The 20,900-nt window shown below is 30.4% G+C and overlaps 2 protein-coding genes across 7 annotated transcripts in view; one reads left to right on the forward strand and one right to left on the reverse strand.

Moving 5' to 3' along the window:
• LOC105194318 overlaps positions 1–20,900 on the forward strand; it is a 294,708-nt gene that overhangs the window by 91,938 nt on the left and 181,870 nt on the right. The gene's annotated exons all lie outside the window — the stretch shown is intronic.
• The window catches only part of LOC105194317, a 302,455-nt gene that overhangs the window by 63,159 nt on the left and 218,396 nt on the right, over positions 1–20,900 (reverse strand). For all 4 annotated transcript variants that reach the window (XM_011159176.3, XM_039453574.1, XM_039453576.1 and 1 more), the window contains exon 4: positions 2,374–2,517. In XM_011159176.3, coding sequence (XP_011157478.1) covers positions 2,374–2,458 — 85 coding nt within the window. In that variant the 5' untranslated portion in view covers positions 2,459–2,517. The remainder of the gene's footprint in view (positions 1–2,373; positions 2,518–20,900) is intronic.

The following is a 20,900-nucleotide window of genomic DNA, read 5'->3' on the forward strand; positions in this document are numbered from 1 at the left end:
ACTTTCAGGTTTCGTGGGGTGCGCAAAATTGCGTGAAAGGGCATTCGCCTACCAAATGGTGATTGCTAGGAAGCGCAAGAAAGTAAATTCCGGTCGGGTTATCTTCGTATAAAGACTGTATAGAACAACTGGCTCGGTAGCTACAAAAGAGTTTCGCCCTCTTTATCCCGCCGGGCACGGCCGTTTTCCGTTGTTACGACTCGACGCTTACGGTGCAGTTAGACATTCAGGTTAATTAAAAATCCTCGCATTCCGATAAAGTGAGACAAACGAAGCGTTCGTGTTTGCTTGTAATAATATTACATCGTAAAAGTATTCAACCGAAAAAGTGTACCATAAATTCATCGTGAGCAGTGAGTGAGTGACTTGAATTTATATATACAACTATATATGTATATATACAGCGTAAAAATTAACTTGAACTTTGAGATATGATACAGAAAATATCCGTAACTTTCAGCATCGTCAGCATTTCAAAGATATTGAAGTTCTTTCAATTATTTTCTTTTTCAAAGCTTTGTAATATTTTGCATGTAATGTATATGTATGTATTGTACGTATAAAAATCTTTTATGAAATTCCATTTTATTTCGAAGAAGTCATAACTTCTTTTTACATTATGTGAATATACATTATACATTTTATTATAATTTAAAAAATTAATTAAATGTTTGCACTTTATATTTTGTATATTTTAATTATTGTGTACTCCTGTTATGTAAGTACGTATTCTTTATAGTTTTGTATTTGATTTTTGTGACTATTTGTGACACACATTTATGATTAATTTTTATTTAGATTTTTTGGACAATAATAAATGGAACTGTAAAAGTTAAATATGAAAACGGTTGTATGGAAATCAAAAGATTAAATTAAGTAAGTGGATAGAAAAGTTTGTAAAAACGAAAATGATAAACTTTGATACGTTAATATAAGCATAGAAATAAATTAAATACTAAATTCTTTTCGTGTCCTATTTATACTATATATGTATTAACAATATAAAATTATTTTCAAAGTTACAAAATATTGATGTATGAAGCTGTTGCAGCTTGATTCATCGCGCAACGTAAATAGTTATTTTACAAAGATTGTGGGTGATTTAATTGATATATTTAATTAAACCAAATGATATTATCGACAGTTTCGGAAGCTTTTCACTAAAATGAAAAAATAACATTCTGTAAAAAATTAACAAAAAATTAACAAAAATTTGGCAAAGAAACAAAAATTCAAAATGCTTTTTACGGGTATAAAATGTAAATACAAAGTAATTAGTAAATAATATGACTGTAATTAGTTCTGAAAAAAATTTAATGCTTTCTAATTAAAAAAAAATATATCTCAATATCTTTGTTCATTCTCGAGTTATCCCAAAACCACAGCTTTACATCGCAAAGGCTGCAATAACTTTAAAAATAATCTTAATATTTTATAAATTACTATAATTGTATTTAGCAAATAGTTTTTTTATTGTTAATAGGATAACTGTCCCAATTACTGCCACTTTTTTCAATTGTAGTATTAGAATAAAAAGAATGAGAATGTTATGTATTAAAAATGTTTTAGTGTTAAATTAAGATTATCATATAAATACAAGTTCATTTTCATTAAGTACACTACTTTTCGAATTATGATGCTTGAAAGTTACAATATGTTGGCATTAACATTATCCAAGGTAGGCCATGCGCAGGATGCTCGGTTGAATTACATCTCTTTTGTGTTATGTGTGTAAATCTGACACAAAAGAGGTATAAATCTGACCAGGCAACCTCTACGTGGTACACCTTGGCTAATGCTAATGCCGACGGTACTATAACTTTCAAGTCTCATAGCTCGGAAAATACTTAATGAAAATAAACTTCATTATAATGTTTTGAAAAGTTCTTGGTAGCAGCTATTAGATTCTGGAATTAAAAGTAGGATATTTCATTTAAAAAAATTGATGGGACCTTGACTTTACTTTAACAACATTATCCAAAATCAAATTGATACGATTAGTAAATAGATTGTTTTAAATCCTACAACTTTTGTTTGAAACTCTTTTTTAAAAATGCTTGGTTTCCGAAATATTAAAGGCACTTTTCGAACAGCTTGTATTACATAAATAACCCTATAAAATAATAATAATCTTGTAATAATCCTACAAAGAATTTAGTGTTCAATTCATTCTGTATTAACAAATCCTATAAATTATCAAATTAAATATCACAGAATTTTTCTCCAATACAAACCTCTTTATCCTTCTCCTCCCCCCATAAGTTGATATCTTTATTATATCATATTAATAAATTATCTAACTTTTAAAGGATGTATTGTATATCTTTAAAAGTAAAAAGAAGTCAAGTAACAAGTATACATTGAATGACTTACCTGACGCAGTGACAGTAATCATGACGGAGATAATGGCGATGACGCCGAGCACCGAGGCGGTCGGCTGCATTCTCCAACCGGTCATCTCGAAGATCCACGCGATCTCAACCCTCAGGAATCTGCTCCATCTCGTTCATCTTCCTTCTACGCAAAAAATAAAATTTCTACATTAATAATGACGATCTGTTAAATCGTAAAGTACTTAAAAATTAATTTTTAAAATTATATGTATATCAGTAAAAGAATGTAAAAGAAGGTAAAAAGGTTTATTTTAATATATCTCTTCTAATATTAACGCAAAGAGTACATTTTTCTGCTAATTCTGGAAAAATAAGTTCTCGAAATAAAACATTCAGAAATTTTCGTAAGATATATATATTGTGCGCGCTCGATCGTAGATCATTACACTTCGTTCTTCCGATAGAGGGATGAAGAATAAGAGAGACGAACAGGGTAGGTGCCAGTATTTGTTTTGCATGAGACGATAAGGATCGTAACGATTACGGGGCGTAGGAGATCGAGATCGACGAAATAATTGTTATGCGAATTCACGAGAGTCAAACTGTCAAACTATATTCACAAATATTCCCACAATTACAAGTAATTATAACCAGAGTGGTATGATCTTTAGATTCGACACAGTTCTGCGCCACGTGGCAATGGCGCGCCCAAAGAAATCTCGCTACCATAGATCGCAATGGCGCGCGCCGAGAGATCTCGCCACCAGAGATTATGTTTATGAAAATCACTACTGTTCAATTTTCACCAACCGGAGAATCTTCAAAGCGACAGCGGCCAGCGCGAGTTCGCTGCCGCGTTGTAACTTGATCACGATATCGACGCGTGACGCTCTCAAACGAAGGCGGACGCGAGCCGGTTCGAAGCACACGAGTGTTTGCTCCGGCTTCTTCCTCACTCGCGAAATCGAACTGTCAATTGACTTGATCACTAAAACCGTTACTCGCGTGAGTATAGCTTTGCGACCGCGATCTTAGAGAATTGAAGAATTATCGGAAAACTTGCACACGGCCAGGGTGCGTGTTGTTGCTCCGAAAGTTCGAAGAAGAAGAAGGAAGAAGCCGGAAACGAACAACTTGCGTCGCTAAATCCGCGCAGAAAACGGGAACCGCGAGCGCTCCCTTCCTGGATGTATTTAGCACCGCAGTGATATATGAAATGATTTATCGATTTCGCGAGAAGATCCCTCTAGAGAGGTGGCTATCCCGCAAATTGAGCACGAAGAATGCGACCGTACGCCACGATTTCATTTTCCATTTCGAAACATATATATATATATATATATATATATATATATATATATATATATATATTTTTGTAATATATTTAAATTTCTTTCTTAAATTTCTCTACCTTTTCATAGACAAGTATTTTTTAATTTATATTATTCTTTTAAAAACAATTATTTTTTAATCCTCTGAGGACACGTTTAAAGATCCCAGCAAATTTTCAATTTAAAAATATTCATTACACGATAATCGAAAGAAATCGGTTCTCCTTCCCCAAAAAAGTTTTTGATAATGAGAACTTTATATATAATTTTATAATTGACAGAGAACTGTAAAATAGTAGAAAGACTGAAAAAACTTCTTTGTTTCTTTTATTTCTATTTTATTGTAAGAAAACTTAATTAAAACTTTACATTTAATTTACTATATTTATTAAATTATATTAATTAAATTAATTTTTTTAAATAAGCACCGCATTATTTTTTCTTGTAAGTACTAATCTTCGAGTATTTAAAGCTAAAAGAATTTTTTTTATGCATATATAAAAAACAAATTATAAATTTTTTAGTTCAATAATAAATTTTGCCGATTCTGTATCAAATTCAATCACATACAAAAAAAGTGAAAGTCGTTTCGAGTCAAATTATTATTAAATTGTATTCTAGAACGTTGAAAGTGTATGCTAAAATTTTTTCAGATTTTTTGGAACCCAAAAACCTTTTCAAAAATACATGAGGATGTCAATGATCCCCGGTGTCCTCGGAGAATAAACTTCAACATTTTGGTAACATAATAAAAATTTTTTTGTACAAAATTATATTCACCAGATCGATTCGATGAATAAATGAAATCACTAAAAAAAACACGTAATTTGTTTTGTTTTACGATGATAGGATTGAAGTTTGTTATAAAATCGAATTTCCAACTAGGCGTTGTTAAAAAAGCTCATGGAAAAGTAGCCATCGTAACTTTTACTGCGTTACTGTCCAAGTTTTAATCGTTCATTGTAATGGGTATTGTAACATAGATGTACTTTCGTGGCATTATACTGTTGTAAAATTACGATCGAACGCTCTTACGTTTTTTCTTATCTCTGTTAACGGAAAAAAAACATAAAAAACGATGGGTCATCTTGTATATAAAACAATATTTTATGCACTAAGCAATGCAAATCTAAGTGCGTTTTCTTCTTTCAATTATTTTGCCATACAACATAATATTTTAATTTTTTAATAAAATAACTTTAAAAACTAATTTAATAAACATATTAAAATAAATGTTAAGTTTTAATTAAACTTTCTTGTAATAATAGTAGAAATAAAAGAAACCAAAAGATTTTTCCAGTTTTTCTATTATTTTGTTTACGGTTCTCTGACAAATATAAAATTATATATATATGTAGATTTTTACCTGATTTTTATAATATCTAATTTAAATTACATAAAAAACAAGCGGCTTTGTTGAATCGTGTAATTTTGTGAAAAAACCGTGTAGCAAGCAATAATGAATGATTTTTTACAAGCTATTTAAGAACTACAACGTATACCCAACATGCAATTTACTATTGGTGTCATTATAACACTAAAAGTTATCATTCAATGTCGAAGCGGCATTTATAGAATTAAACGAATATTCTCAGCACTTGCTGTCTGCAAACTACAATCATATTAATTCATCATATTAATAAACACGCGACTGAACGAACCTGAATAATAAGACAAGTTTATCGTGCAAATAATAGTTACATACATGCAATAGACAATGCGTAAAAATGATTACTAGTAATTGATTTTTTCTTTCTTAAAGATACATAATTACTTCTTTTCTTTCATTTGTAATATATAAATATATAATTTTGTAATTATACAAGTCTTATTCCTATTTTAGATGTTCTGGGTTATGGTTTAAATCATTTAAAAATATTAATAATTTGTTTTTATACAATAAATTTTAAAAAAATAACAGATTTACATATATTGTTATACAACAAAAATATGTTTTTTTCCACAATTCTTTTAAATATTTTTCAATGTTTATATAACATTGCTTTAAAAACAATGAATAATCATTTTAATCAGAAAGATATATAATTCACAGTATACAAAACAGTTTAAACATAAAGGGCAAAACTCCTAATTATTTTATAATTAAATAATTTATAATTTATAATTATATAATTAAATAATAATTCAGATTGTAAAGTTTGCTTCAAATTTTCTTTAAAATTTCCCAAAGTTTTCCTATATAAAAACAATTTATAAAACAAATTAAAGTGTATTTTTAATAAGTAGTGAAAAAAACTGAAAAGATTAAGTTGTGCAAGAATATATCGACCGCCTTGCGCGACGAATATCCCGTTTACGCGGGTAAGGCAATTATTAAAGAGCTACTCGTGATTAAGCTCGCTTCCCTAGAAATATTATCCTCGACCTCAACCACGTTCCCTAATTTGCATCCGTCATCTCTAACAAACACGATTTGCTCATCTTTCAGACGTTGACGAATAAATGAAAGTTTTTGAAGTAGTTACAATCATCAATATACGTCTTTATGCGTGACTGATTAAAAGTAAAAACAAAGTCGAAACGACACCGTAATATTAATTCACAGTAAATAAAATTTTTAAAAATAACTGAATAAAATTTAAAAAGTTTACAAAATAATTTCATTTAAAAAAATAAGTTTGAAAAATAAAAAAATACTTGCGTGATGCTCATGTAAACAATTGCGCGATTATATAACTCCATCACAATTGAATAGTTTCTATAATTTTATAATATCAAAAGATGAGTTATAGTCACGTAAATTTTGCAAGTGCGCAAATAAAAAATTCATTAATTGAATACGTAATAATGGATTGTTCAAAAGATCGTTTTTACTGACAAAAAATTTACGTAGTTTCATATTCACATCATTCTTTTTTATATCTGTATTCATATCTATAAAATATTATTTTAGCACGTTTAAATTACTTTATCTGGCTTTCCGCAAAATAATTCATCTGGCTTTCCGCGGGTGACTGCTTAATAGCCGTCAGTTTTTACGATATTCGCTGTCGAGATATCGATACAATTCACCACGTTATTACACAATTTCTGTTAATCGTTAACGGAAAGAGCATTTATTTTCTGCAAATAAAAATTACGATATTAAAATCCATTGATTATAATATGTGGTTATACTCAGAAGTTATCAATATACCAGAATATTTCAATATTTTTACGTATAATAATTTTAATTTATTTACTTATACATGTACACTCACACATGTACACACACGTATACTTTTACAGTTAAAATCTAATCACATTGTTTTAATTGCAAATAATTTAAATTTTAAATTTGATGTTACGTATAATTAGAACGTAAATTTGTTATGTACGGAGTTACGAAACGTGCATTGAAATTTACGCTATATTTATATATTTTAGTTAATTCAGAATAATTAGAACAATGTTGTACATTAAAAGTTTTTGACACATAAGTGACGCATAAATTACGCCCGAAATTAGAAAAGCTGTAATATAACTTAGCTACGAGCTAGCAAATAGCGTATTGAAACTTTCTCACAGAATTAATTTCTTTCTTGTAACGCTATTGGAGTTGTTGCGCGCGGAAAGTTACCAGCACATAATCGCAATTAAACAACAGGACATGATTATGTCCTCTCGGGACTCACGCAGTCGTTAACATAACTTCATTACGAGCCAATGAATCAAACAATGAATCGTAATTACCAATCAAAACATTTGATTTGATGAATAATTAACGGCGTATAGAGAAAATATCCGAGAGTACAATCATAATACCATTAGCACTTTAGAAACCAAACTCATTCAATCATCGTGTGCAAACTACTCATTTTTTAATTACCTTCGACAAAACGGTTTAATCAATGAAATATTGAATATCAGATATGAAAAATTTGATGAAATTGCGTTAAAATCAACCTTAAATAGATGAAGTTTGCATCTACAAATACACATAAATCTGGACGAAAAATATTTTGCCATCTGGGTCATCTGGGACTCTTTAGCGTGTGCGATCATCATATATGTAATTAAATCAGTGAGAAACTGTGACAAAGTGATGTGCGACTCGATGGTCGCGTTTATCACAGCCGCAGATAGAGATTCTAACGAGTCTACCAATTATAATGTTTAATCGGATGTACGTAATTACAGACGCACGTGTGTATATGCATTACCACTTATTGAGAGTTGAGATGGAACGAAAGATTTACTGAGGAAGTAAAATATTTGCACAAATATGATTGCATAATTTCGTTTGGTCTCACATGGAATTCCGAAAATCCCCTACTTAATTTGAAAATTTTGATCTCAGACTTTTCTTTGATCATCTACTCGCACATCTGCGTCCGTGCAAAAGCGTCGTAATAGTAACTACATACAAGTCTCTTGTACGTTATACGCAATCTACACGGTGAAATCATGTGTTTATCTAACTTTCGCGTGATATCACGTTATACGCCTCATTTACTCACACGGATGACACGGATACCCTCAGAGCTAATTTGTACACGCTTGTGCTGTTAAGTTATTAGATGGTTTACGTAAGTATAAATCCAAGTTGATATTTAATATTATTTGACAAATAAAAACTCCATAAAATCTCAGATTTAAGAAAGTATGATTAACTTTCAATTACACAGATCTTCTTTACAAATTTGTGAACATTTAATTTCTTTTGCCTTTTTTTAAGAAAAATGGGTAAAAATTTAAATATTAGAAGCCACCTTACCGATCTTAATGGTCTTGATACATCTATGTTTTCAATCTAAAAGTTTTAGGCGGCACTTATTGATTATTAAATAGTATTGACACTCAAAGTTAACCACTTCCTCTGATACTTTAAATAGTAATATAGTATACCTACTTTTTCGCATACGGAAAAAACAATTTTATTGTAGCATTTAAAAATTTAGATAGGTCAAAAAGTAATTTTATGTTGGACTATCAACATGATTATATAAAACGTTCAAGTAAGATAATATTGCTGCAAAAATATTGACATTCTAGTAACCAGCTTAAACGTTTATTATACGTTTTTCAATGGTTTAATTAATTAAACATAATTAATTTTAGATCTATTTCAACAAAATTATCTTTTCCGTGCATTTTTGATTTAATATTAAATTTCCACGTTGGTTTTTTGATTTTCCGTGCAAAATAAAATTCACCTATATCTCTCCCCCTCCTGCTTACAAAACAAAATGTACTTTATAATTATATTTTTTCATATAGGTTTTGGACTTTCCATGCAAAGTGCATATCAACCTTTGCTGAAAAGTGAATCCTTTCCACCGCTCAAGCATTTATTCAAATATGTATACATGCAAATATGGAATTTACACTTAATAAAGTAGTTTATTAACAAATTATTAATAAGTGAAAATCATTAAAATTACCTAATATACAGTTTTACTGAAAAATGATGTAAAAGTTCATACCTAATTAAAATACAGATTATTTGTATAACGTAAGAAAAGTAATAAAATTGGAATTCATTCTGACCATAAAAATAAAAATAATTAAAACACAGAAACATTTATAAGTTAAAATATTTTTTATTGCAACTTTTTAGAATCATTTACCGATAAAGAGCATTTTTTTAAAGAAATTATTTTATTTCTTTCTATACTATGAAGCTTAATTTAATTACACGATTCATATTATTTACTAAAACAAATTGTTCATTAAAATCAAAAAAACAAGATTCAAGACTTATTTATCTCTAATAATTTAATCTATATTATCATGTTATTTCTTAGATCATCTTTTATTTTTTAACTTTACACGTATAATTTCATTTTAAAGGTTTACCTCAAATTTATGCTTTAACTTTGCGTTTATATATTTTATATAAAAACGAAAGTAATTAGGAACATCTCTTTTACAAATAAACTTTAACAGCGCATTACAGGGTTGAAAACGTACATAATTTAAATCAAGCACGGCTAAGAAAGTATCTCGCTAAGTTGTTTGCTCGAGAAAAGCTGCTCTTGTCAACGCAAAGTTTCACGGATTCTATCCAACTGAACCGCTTTGCTTATTTCAATGTGTATTGGGGAAGCTACGTGTAAATAAGAAAAGTTTCAACAGGCTGAGCTATGTGACGGTGTATAAGTCTATGCCAAAGAAAAATTGCTATATTATCGACACTGTACTGCATTTCGTTTATACTTTCAAGAATGTGTGTCGCAACTTTAACACACGATATGTTATAATTTATGTGTGATAATATCTTGCGCATCTTTACTAGTAAAACAAAATACGAAATCTGTCTTATTGGTCAAAGTATAAATCTGATTTTAAAAACCGACATATATCATGATAATATTTATAGATTGTATCATTCAATATTAATCATAATGTACGTAACATAATATTGTATAACATATACATAGTTATAATAGATCTAATAATAATAATAAAAAATATAAAACTACTATCTAAAAATATTAAAAATATTAAAAGATGATAAGCAAAAAAAAAAGAAAATAAAGAACACAGGATCTTAAAAACAATTTAAAAAGTCAGTTATTATAAAGTTATAAAGTTTAATTAAAAATAAAATACTATTGATAAATTAAATTTTCTCGATGAATTAAACGGGGAAGGAGTAATGAACTTTCCGTGATTAAAGATTTTGGTTTTGAAAACATTAATTTCAAAAATTAAAAATTTTTTACCATTTTTGTGAGTAATTGATTTATTCATATAATTTTATGATATAAATAAATATTGCCCCACTTTTACTTTATTAGACTTTTAAAAATTATTACATTATTTCGTATGTTCTCAACATACCTATTTATGAAAATTAAGTTTCGTTCGCTATTCAACTAAACGCCCCTAAATAGCACTACTGCTCACTTAATAGGTACATTGCAGAATCAAGACACTACTCGCACTTGCTCGCTCGCGATGGGCATTGTTTGTCGAACTACTCGAACAATCGCGTTAACAGGCTGCTCCCGCGGCTCATCAATATCGTTCAGAAGTTCTCGCCGCGCGAGAGAGACCAAGTTCTCCCTCGTTTGCGAGCCCGTCGCGTAATAATTATAGGGCCGTCCACACTTTCGCGAACAGCGGCCTAGTTATAACCGGTGGGATGTCTCAACGTAGTTTAGTTGAGGCGATTTGGCATGAACTTCGAAGCAAAGTTGCAACGACGGGCTCGATATTCAAGTTAATAGCAATTACTGTCGGACGAACGCAAAGCCGGCTGACTGACGGAAGTTCTCCAGAATATATCCATCGTTAGTCGTTAAGTCCAGGCGGATCATACATGTAATATATAACGTCACGTGCTATAATATATATTTCTAGGGAATAAGTCCACCGTAACGCCGAACGCCAAGTAATAAACCAAAAGAATGGGGCATTACGCCACGAATAGCTGAAAATTTTTCATCGCAAATCGTCTGCGAGTGGTGTCATTTACCACCCGATAGACGAGATTCCAAAGAATAAATAGAGTGCCGCGATAATCCGGGCTTTCTACGGTAAACTAGGAAGCATTAAATTGGATTTTGCTTAATCCTTCAATTCAAAAGTTTAGTGCAGTTATCTTTTTCTGAATATTTCTTATGGTATTTATAAAAAATTATTTCAAGTGGCCAATTTTTATTAATTTGATAAAACAAATGCTGTTTGTCGTAACTAAGAGGCCACTAAATTATCAATATTAAATTCTTACATCAACGTCTTTTTAATAAAATTAACATGGACTTTTTCAGATAGGATAGAAATTTCTGATAAAATGTGAAGAGAGATCAATGTATCATCTTTATATTTAAAACTTCGTGTAAATCTACTGTCGTTTCTATTTAATCCTCAAATATGTTCTCATTTAAAATACGTCAATTCGCGAAAAGAACCTCGATACTCTTTATTTATGTTATACTATCATCCATTTTGCAATCAATATATTGTGCCATTCGGAATTTCTGAAATATCTATTAGCTATCGCACATAGTTTTCTTGTTTGAAAAATGTGTTAAATATTATTCCGTCTGCGATTGTAAGCGAGGCATGAAAATTTTACTACTTTATAGAGTACTAACACATAGTTACTAACTCTGTCAGTCAGTTATAACCCTGAAACTTGCGTAAACTGCGACACAGATGGTGGCAAATCAAATTGCTGAACCAGTTAAACTTCTTAAGTAAAGTGCGAGACGGTTTTTACTTAATCAAAGGGTTGTTGGAATAATAATTTCTTTATTTTTAAGTTCTTCTAGAAAGAATTTTAAAAAGCAAATACTTATAAAGAATAAAGATTAAATATTTTTGCACAATATTCCTTATTAATATTACAGATTTTTTTCATATCATAAAAATATGCAAATTTGGATTGTATTTATCTAATTATTCAGGAAGTCATCTTCAAATTAGTTGCATGTATGAAATGCAGATTATCTTATTAATCTTTTCATAATATTTGTTTCTTTAACTTCTTATTCGGACAAGTAGTAATTTAATCATCAATAATACAAATAAAGAAAATATAATTCAAATTCAAGCACACAAGAAAGTTAATTAAAAAGAACAATGTTATAACTAAAATTTAAATACATATACATTGACAATATATATGTAAAGTATTCCACATCCTGCACATTATTTTCTAACGACAAATCTTTTGTGAATTTTAAACCAATTTTTCTTTAAAGAAAATGTTACTAAAACATGAATAATTTTTGGATTGAAAATAAAACGATTAAAAAAGTAAGCCTTTTCGGGAATTAAACTTCATAATGAATCGAATTAATTATTAAACTACGTTCTCTAATTTTAAAAGAAATTTGTTTTAATGAAATTCTAATTTTAAGTTACAAAGATATATAATGCTGAAGATCGAAAAGCTGCGATAACCTTCCTTTATAGGTACTTTACAAAGAAAATTTAATTTTAAGTTAATCAAAGAATCATAGTCTATTAACACGTTAATTTAAAAAATAATTAAAGAATTAGACATATTGGATATAACATGTTTTACAACATATTTTACAACTTGTTAATTATAGTTTTGTTATTTGGTATTTAAAATATAAAATATGAAGACAATATTTTAAAATGTATCCAATTTTCATATAAATTTAATAACTTATTTTAGAAAAAAAAACAAGTATTTCTTAATTTATAATAACGTAAGTAAAATTTCGCAATGCCGTGATAATTACGTGTTAATAACATTGTATAATTAATATTATAAAGTTTGTGTGCCTAAAGAGAAGAAGTTTTTATTATATCATAAATTATATAAATATAATAAGAATAAAAGTTTAAACAAAAATGTGTTGTAATCTAAAAACTTTAAACAAATAAAAACTAAGAGATATTTTTATTTCAAAAGTAAACCTTACTGTTATTAATTACTGACGGCAATTATGAAGTCGCAAAGCACCTTTCCGGAGAATTAACAAAAAAAAAAATGCTCAAATCTCCGTAGCGCGCAAATAAATACGCCACATTAACGTCACCATTCCCGTGGCGCTACTGTTTGCCTGGATATTCTAATTAACACTGACTGTAATGTACCTCGGCGTACCGCTGTAATTCGTTGTAATAACCTTCGAAACAATTAATTGTGCACGCTTACTTTACGATTAATTATACGTTATACATTGGCTCTCCTGTTCCACGTCGGTGAAATTGCAAACGCAACAAATAATGCCGTTGCATTCTTTTCCGGTTGGAAGATAACGGCTGTATAATGAAAAGACGAAGAAAAAAAGGCAAAAGCGGCATTTTCAGTATGGATAAATAATTTCACGAATTTAAATTTTAAACCGTTTTTATCATTCTCTTCAATATAAAGATATTTGCTTACATTATTAACAAAAATTGAGTTATATTCACTTTTCAATTTCTCCAAAATTAATGTTTTTGTCATGTAAATTTAAATTTGTACTTGTAAAAAGTTTCTTTTCTCATACAAATAAAACATATTTTAATTATTATTAAGTGTGTGTGTGTGTGTGTGTGTGTGTGTGTGTGTGTGTGTGTGTGTGTGTCTGTAATCATTTCTGTTAAAATATATATAATATGTACTACTGGATTTTTATATTGTAAACTAAAAGTTTCTTCAAATCGGAGGTGACATAAGTAACTTTAGATGAAAACAACAACTTCGCAAGAAATTAAACGTCCTAAATTGTAAAGCGATGTTGAAAACGCGCTAAATTGTAATGGATGAGCATCTTCAAAGGCTCATTAATCCTGTGAAAGCAAGGATGGTAATAAATAAGGAATTAAAAGGAAGTTATGCTCCATAACTCGTAAGAAAAAGATAAGAAATGAATGAATTTTAACGATGCGCAGTACTTATCTCTCAGAACAAATGATTTACGCAGTGACGAATGTTTTTATGCGTTATATTATAAAATTTATGAGACAAAGAGTCCTTTATTGTTTTTGTTATTGTTACTTACAATTATTAAAGAAGCGATTATTGTAATAATTGATTATATGATAACTTATTATTGTATATTTTAATTTTTTTTCTGTTATATTATAGAACATGATCGTGCGTTAATATCACTTAATAAGAACACTTGAAATCTATTAAAATTTAGAGAGAGAAAGAGAGAGAGACGCATATCTACAATTTATAACCGAGCTTAGTAACCCGCGAACTTACGAAAACTTGTAACAAAGTGTAACATCAAGTCCATCTAACTCCGCTCCGTTGTTTTGAATACTCGGCAAAATCGAAGCCGCAATTTCGCGTATAAGTTTCAAGCGTTATTTCGCGATTCTAATGCCTTCCCTTGGTTGTTACAACAACACCATGGGACCAAGTTTGCAATACCGAGCAGCATCCATGGGAAACTGCCATAGTAATGTCATCTTGCTAACGTCGCTTTAATGGCTCGCAAATTTAACCCGCTCTTCCAGTGCGCTTGCTCGCTCACCGCGCAGAAAGTTTGTCGAGAAATCCGAGTCGGCTATCGCTGAAGTCGCAGTTTCGGGGTTAGGATATTCTGGAATTAACGTGATATCGATTCGCGCGCGCCGAGTGCTCATTAAAACACGCTACGTTACGTTCACGACGGGGGCGAGCGCACATTTTCGGGATTAACGGTATCCCGATTTTACTGCAGCGCGAAATAATTAAGACGCGGTAAATGTAAGATGCTGATTATCTATTTGAGAGTACCCAATCTGGTTAATTGATCTTTCGAGTATGCTCACTGGAAATTTCCGATTTGTGCGTTTTAAAATCGCAAAAGCTACGCGATTTATCAATTCATTTTCATCATTATACAATTTTTAGAATTGTTTAAAAAATAAACGCAGAATCAAATTAGTGAAATTAAAATTTTCTTTAAAAAATGAAAGAAAATATTTTTTATATTTAACTAAGAATTTCGACCAATATGTGAAGATACAATATAAACAATCATAACATTCTATCGGTTATAGCTAAATCTTAATGCTGATATTCACTGTGTGATTTTATATTTTATATTATTTAAAATATCCATCCCAGAAAATCGGGAGATTCCAGGTTCGGAAATAATATCTCCTGGCTGAGATATTATTTTTCATAACAAAATCTCTATAAATTTTTAGGAGAGAATGACTCTTATTAATATTATTGACACATTAAGTGCTTGTTAGCATCATTTATTATTAAATTGACTTTTAATTTAATAACGTGATAAGTATTACTTATTTCTTGTTTAACTTAGAATTGTATTTTAAGACCGAAAATTTATTCGTGAACTTGAAAGGATATATATACAATCACAATGAATATCAACACTGAGATCTATCTATGACTAATAGAGCATTTCGATTTTTTATATCTTTTTGACAAAGCTCTACTTGTTTAATTTATTTATTTAATGGCACTTTTGGCAAAAATAATTAAAAAATTAAAAACTATTATAACATTTATATGTATAAATTTTACATAAACAATTAAAATATCAATAGGATTAATTTACAGACATAATATTAATGCGAAATTTTGATATTCAATACATTAATTAAATATCAATTTATAATTAAGAATTATAGATTAAAGAATCCGTGCATATTCACATATAGATTAAATGCTAATGAAATCAAAAAGAATGCAGCCACGATGTTTGTGCGTGATGGAAGCACGTAACTCTGAAATATTTTAATCGGTGCGGTAACGTTAATCTGCGGCAAGCAGATTAGCTATGTAATAAGCCCATCAAAGTAATCACCTTTTTATGTCCATATTTCGCATTTATCTCTATTCTACTACTTAATCCTCTCTATTTGCATAGGTTTTTAAATATACAGAAAGTACATTTAAATACAAAAGTTACTTGGGTGCAAGGTAAATACTATTAATCACAATATTAGCAGATGTAATATTATTACTAATAATGCATATAATGATAATATCAGCCATCTAGTAATAATAGCGAAATATTATGCGTATAAGAGAGATAAGAAGATAAAATGCGAGTTAGAGATAAGTATGAAATACGGATATAAAAATGCGATTACGTTGATGAGCTCGTTACGTAGCTAATCTGCTTATGCCAGATTAATGCTACCGCGCCGTTTGAAATATTTCAAAGTTTACGTGCTTTTACGTTGCGTCGCGCACGGCATCATGGCTGTATTACCCAAATCCTCACCTTAATCCATAATCCCTAATTACAAATTGATAAGTAATTAACGTGAATATCGCTCACGCGTCCAATGCATTAATATCGAAGCACCATTTACGGCAATTCTGGTGTTAGCTAATCGATAATCGTACTAATCCAGCGGCCTATTATTTCCTCATTCTGCAGTAGTAAAACAAACTAATTTTCACATGATATAGTAATAAAATTAACATATAATATTTTTTATCTAGAAAAGAAACCAGGTTATTTTTATTAATTTAACTCTCTAAGCAAAATATTCTTCTAACGAATTATGTATAAAAGAATACATAATTATAAAATTACATAAAATATATATAAAATATATTTTATAAAAAGATACATTTTATACGACTACTGACAAAAATTATCATTGAAGTTTCCTCTAACAAATATATTTTTTTATATAAGCATAAAATTTTTAACATTTTTGTATAATTAAATAAAAGAATTACATTTTATATTAATGATAATCTTTGTCGATAGCTCGCATAAAATGTATCTTACACAAACTTGATATATGTCTGCTTTCTCTCTCTCTCTCCCCTTCTCTCGCTCTTCTCTCTTTTCTTTACCCTCTCCCTCTCTCTCTCTCTCTCTTTTTGCATTAATTTTATCTCAATCTACTAGTACGTGTGTGTTGATTAAATAGGTACGTAACAAATTGCAAATTTATTAACGTATATTAAAATTTTATGAATGTTAGATATCTTCCAGCGTTATTTGTCCCATTAATGGACGTCCATTTACTATCAGGCGTATTCTTCGTTCCTCTAGTAATATATCTGGCGACGAGTAATACGGTTTGTAAGGAACGCTCGAAATGAGATCTTTAATTAAAGGCACCACGATTTTCTTCCCTGACTCCGTTACACAAGTTGGTGCAGAAAAGAGGCGGCGCGATGCAGGACAAGAAGTAAACGAAATTCGACTCGCTCAAGAGAACTAATTTCGCCGCTGCAGCTCGCACGTATATTTATTCTCGAAGGTGTATTTCGCGGCATGTAATAAATGCACTACATCGGATAAGACGCGTAAAAAAGTTCCGCGTACAGCAACCGCAGCGCACCGCCATCCTTGCCGTCCGTCGTCCGTATCCTCTATAATACGCCTTGTTTACGGTTTCCAAGCTTATCTGCTGTTTTTCAATTAAAAGAAGCAACGTGTCCAATTAAAAGCGCGCATCTCTCCCGTGGCTCTTGAATAATAGACGATCCGATGAAAAAATCGCATGTATTCCTGACTTTTTCTCCTGGTATCTGCAAAATTTTCTGGGAAATTTTATGTTACGCGTCCTGGAAATTATGCAACGAGGACAACGTTATTTGGTATCTTGTAGCTATAAACTGCAGCATGTCGTAAAATGAAAACCCGTTATTGTATCTTTGCACTCTGTCGCGAATAACTTCTATGACAATTACCTCAGATTTACTCGTTTCAAAGTTAATACTTGTCCAAATCTAAAGTTATAACGATGTACGATTATAGAATAGTTTGTTTACAATTACTTTAACTTATAATTAATAGGAAGCTTTGACATCAGTCTCGAAAAGAATGCGTGATTCATTACAAATGGATAAATTTAATATGACAAATAATAATTTTAAAATTATAAATTGCTAGTCACTCTTACTGCGATAAACAATAAAAACTCATATAAGTTTTTATTTCTATCATTTCCTCTTCTATTTCCTCTTTGACATTTACGATCTTCTTTAAAAATTTGTTCTTTTTATTATCTTTATTTATTTCAAAAAAATTAAACTTAGTTTTTTAAAACAATTGTATCTTTTACTTCTTTATACGTTCACTAATACAAGTGCAAAAAAAAGAATAATTTTGTAATTATAATATAATTTTTATTAATGTTTATCATAAAATTCTCGTAAGCTTAAAAAATGCAGTTAGGATATATTTTTACTTCAGTTATTAATATTAGCATACAGAGGAAAATAATTTCTGGAGGTGCTAAGCGTTTCCTAATTGTGTATACGTAATGCTGAATTTGCGTCCGGCTAGCCACGTCCATTTTGTGGTTTTCCGGAAGGCAGTAGAACAGACTGAGAAAACTAATTTCGCCGCGGTCGCCCGCATATGCAGCCATTTTGAGTGGAGAATATTCCACAAGACCCTAATGGATATATCGCGACAGATCGCATAAAGTAGCATCTGCACAAATAGCGATAAAAAGTTTCGCTTCTTTCTTGAGTTGAATGATAGTGCGTTCGCGTTAGGAAGTACGAATATACCGGCAAAACACAAATAACTGTATCTATTACACGATGCAAGTATTATACCTCTAATTTTCACAATTTACAACTAGTTTTAATTGGTAGGAGAAAATAGAAGTATAATTACGTAAAAATAAAGTAAATAGATAATTGTAATTAAATTAATTTTTCTCCGAGCAATTTATCCCAGTTCGTGATATATTATCGTTAGAAATAAGGTATAAAGAGATTTATTTTTAGAGTATCAAATATTAATTACATATAAGTTTAATTATACTCTTATAGAGTATAGAGAGATACATCATCCAATTATAACTTTAGTTTAAAGTGATCACTATATATAGCAACTGAATTAAATAAAATAAATATTTACTTTATTTTTTAAATTAAAGTCTAACAAGAGTTACGTGTATGTAAAGTTAGATAAATACATTATACGTATGTATTACATTTCAAATTAATGTCATGTGGCTCCGTGTGAGAACAACGAACTCGTGACACTTTGAATTCAACTTTCTTGTGAAATATAAAATATAAATTTTACAATTGTTTTTTAATGCACGTATATATGTATGTATGTACATATGTTTTCTTGCGTGTATTAGAGAACGTTCAGCGGACATCATGTTACAATATATATAATACATTGACGTGATTGTATTGGCACGTCTATTGCGCGGTTATTCTTTTGTTTTTTTTTTACGCACATCTTGTGCGTAATCTAAAGTATCTCCTTGCGTAGCGGAAATTGGCGACTGCCTTAGCAAATTTCTGTATTAGCGTCATTTCATCTATCCGATAGATATTAAAAAGCTGCCGCTGAGAGGCTACTGAAGCACTTTTGAATGCGGGAGCGTTCGTATCGCGAATCTAGAATGCGAGAGGTCTTCCATCGCTCTTTCCATGATGGTCAGCCAAGTTCCCGATACTGCATCTGACCCTTTTGCAGAGGCTAGAAAATTGAACGATCTATATTACAGCAAGACGCCATCTGCACCGACCATTGTGTAAACCTCGAAAGAGGAACCGCAGAAGCAGCAAGACCTCTAGTTAAAACCCGGCTTTAGAGAACGAGGCTTATTTCCTAGAGAAGAAACGATTGCCCAGGGTCGAGAAAAAGCCACGAGGAAAGCTTCGTTGCCATCAAGAGCAGCCTGCTGTTTAAGCTCCGCGCCAAGAATCGAGAAGCGCGTAACGGCCGTGTGATTCGTGAATCCCGCAAAGATCGTGAGAAGATACCGCGGCCAAAGCGGAAGCAATCTAATTTAATGAGTAGGTCGCGTAGCTTCTACAGGATCTGTATCTTCTGTAGGATCAGTGATCGGCACTTGTGCTATTGAGCGCGTCTAAGTCGGTTGCGAGAATCTGTAGCGAGCGATCACTCGAGACTGTAGGATCGAGCTACTACCGTCGCCATCGTTATGAAAGTCGTGGATTGTCGTAGATTGATGAAACGTCTCCGTATTATAAAATTGCTGACATTGCCATCGGACAGATCACACATCTTAAATAACTACCGGTATCAACTGCATCCCGGATGCTGGATACAGAAATCTCTTTTGATGAGACCGTCCATTCGCGTTTTGTAATTAAAGTTCCTATTGTTTTGCGCTGCCACACCGCAATTAAGTCACCGCGCAAGATATATGTTCCAATAACCGGACAATAACAATGCAAAGCCAAGATTGTTGAATTTTTGTAAGGATTCACAATATACAATGATTTAATTATACAATTAACTGAAGTAGGAAATATAAAACACTACTCTTATTAACTGTGGAAAAAACAAAAAAATGTTTTAATTATTCCAAAAATGATAAAAACTTGTATAAAGCATTTGTATAAACTAATATCCGAACAGTATAAAACTTTTATTTTCAATATTTTTTTTAATGCTTGTTCTAAATAATCGATGTTAACTAAATAATATATTATTTAATTATATTAATAATAAAATATAAATATGTATTATAAAATTGCATATTAAATATATAATTTTATATTATATATTTAAATATAATTATTTAAAATAATCTACTTTTCAAATACCTTAAATATTTAAAAATTACAATTGAATTTTATTATTATAAGAAACACATTTAAGATAACAATAAGCTTCCGTATAAACGTCCGGATATATAAGGATCATGTTCAGTCACCAGATATTTACCTTATCTGTCTATATAGAGACACGTGTTGTTTCATAGTTGTGTCATCCCATTAATAGCTATTGTATTTTCGTTGAAAAAGCAATTGTCAGGATATCTTTGGTGTGCTTTCCTCGTGAACGTGTCAAGGTACTTTGTTCTTTCCGGTATGTACAATTGCGGTAAATATTGAATTTTTTTTCTATTACTTGAGTTGCGCGAGCCGGTTCTCGTAAAT

This window comes from Solenopsis invicta, chromosome 1, assembly GCF_016802725.1.
Source record: "Solenopsis invicta isolate M01_SB chromosome 1, UNIL_Sinv_3.0, whole genome shotgun sequence".
Taxonomy (NCBI): Eukaryota; Metazoa; Arthropoda; class Insecta; order Hymenoptera; family Formicidae; genus Solenopsis; species Solenopsis invicta.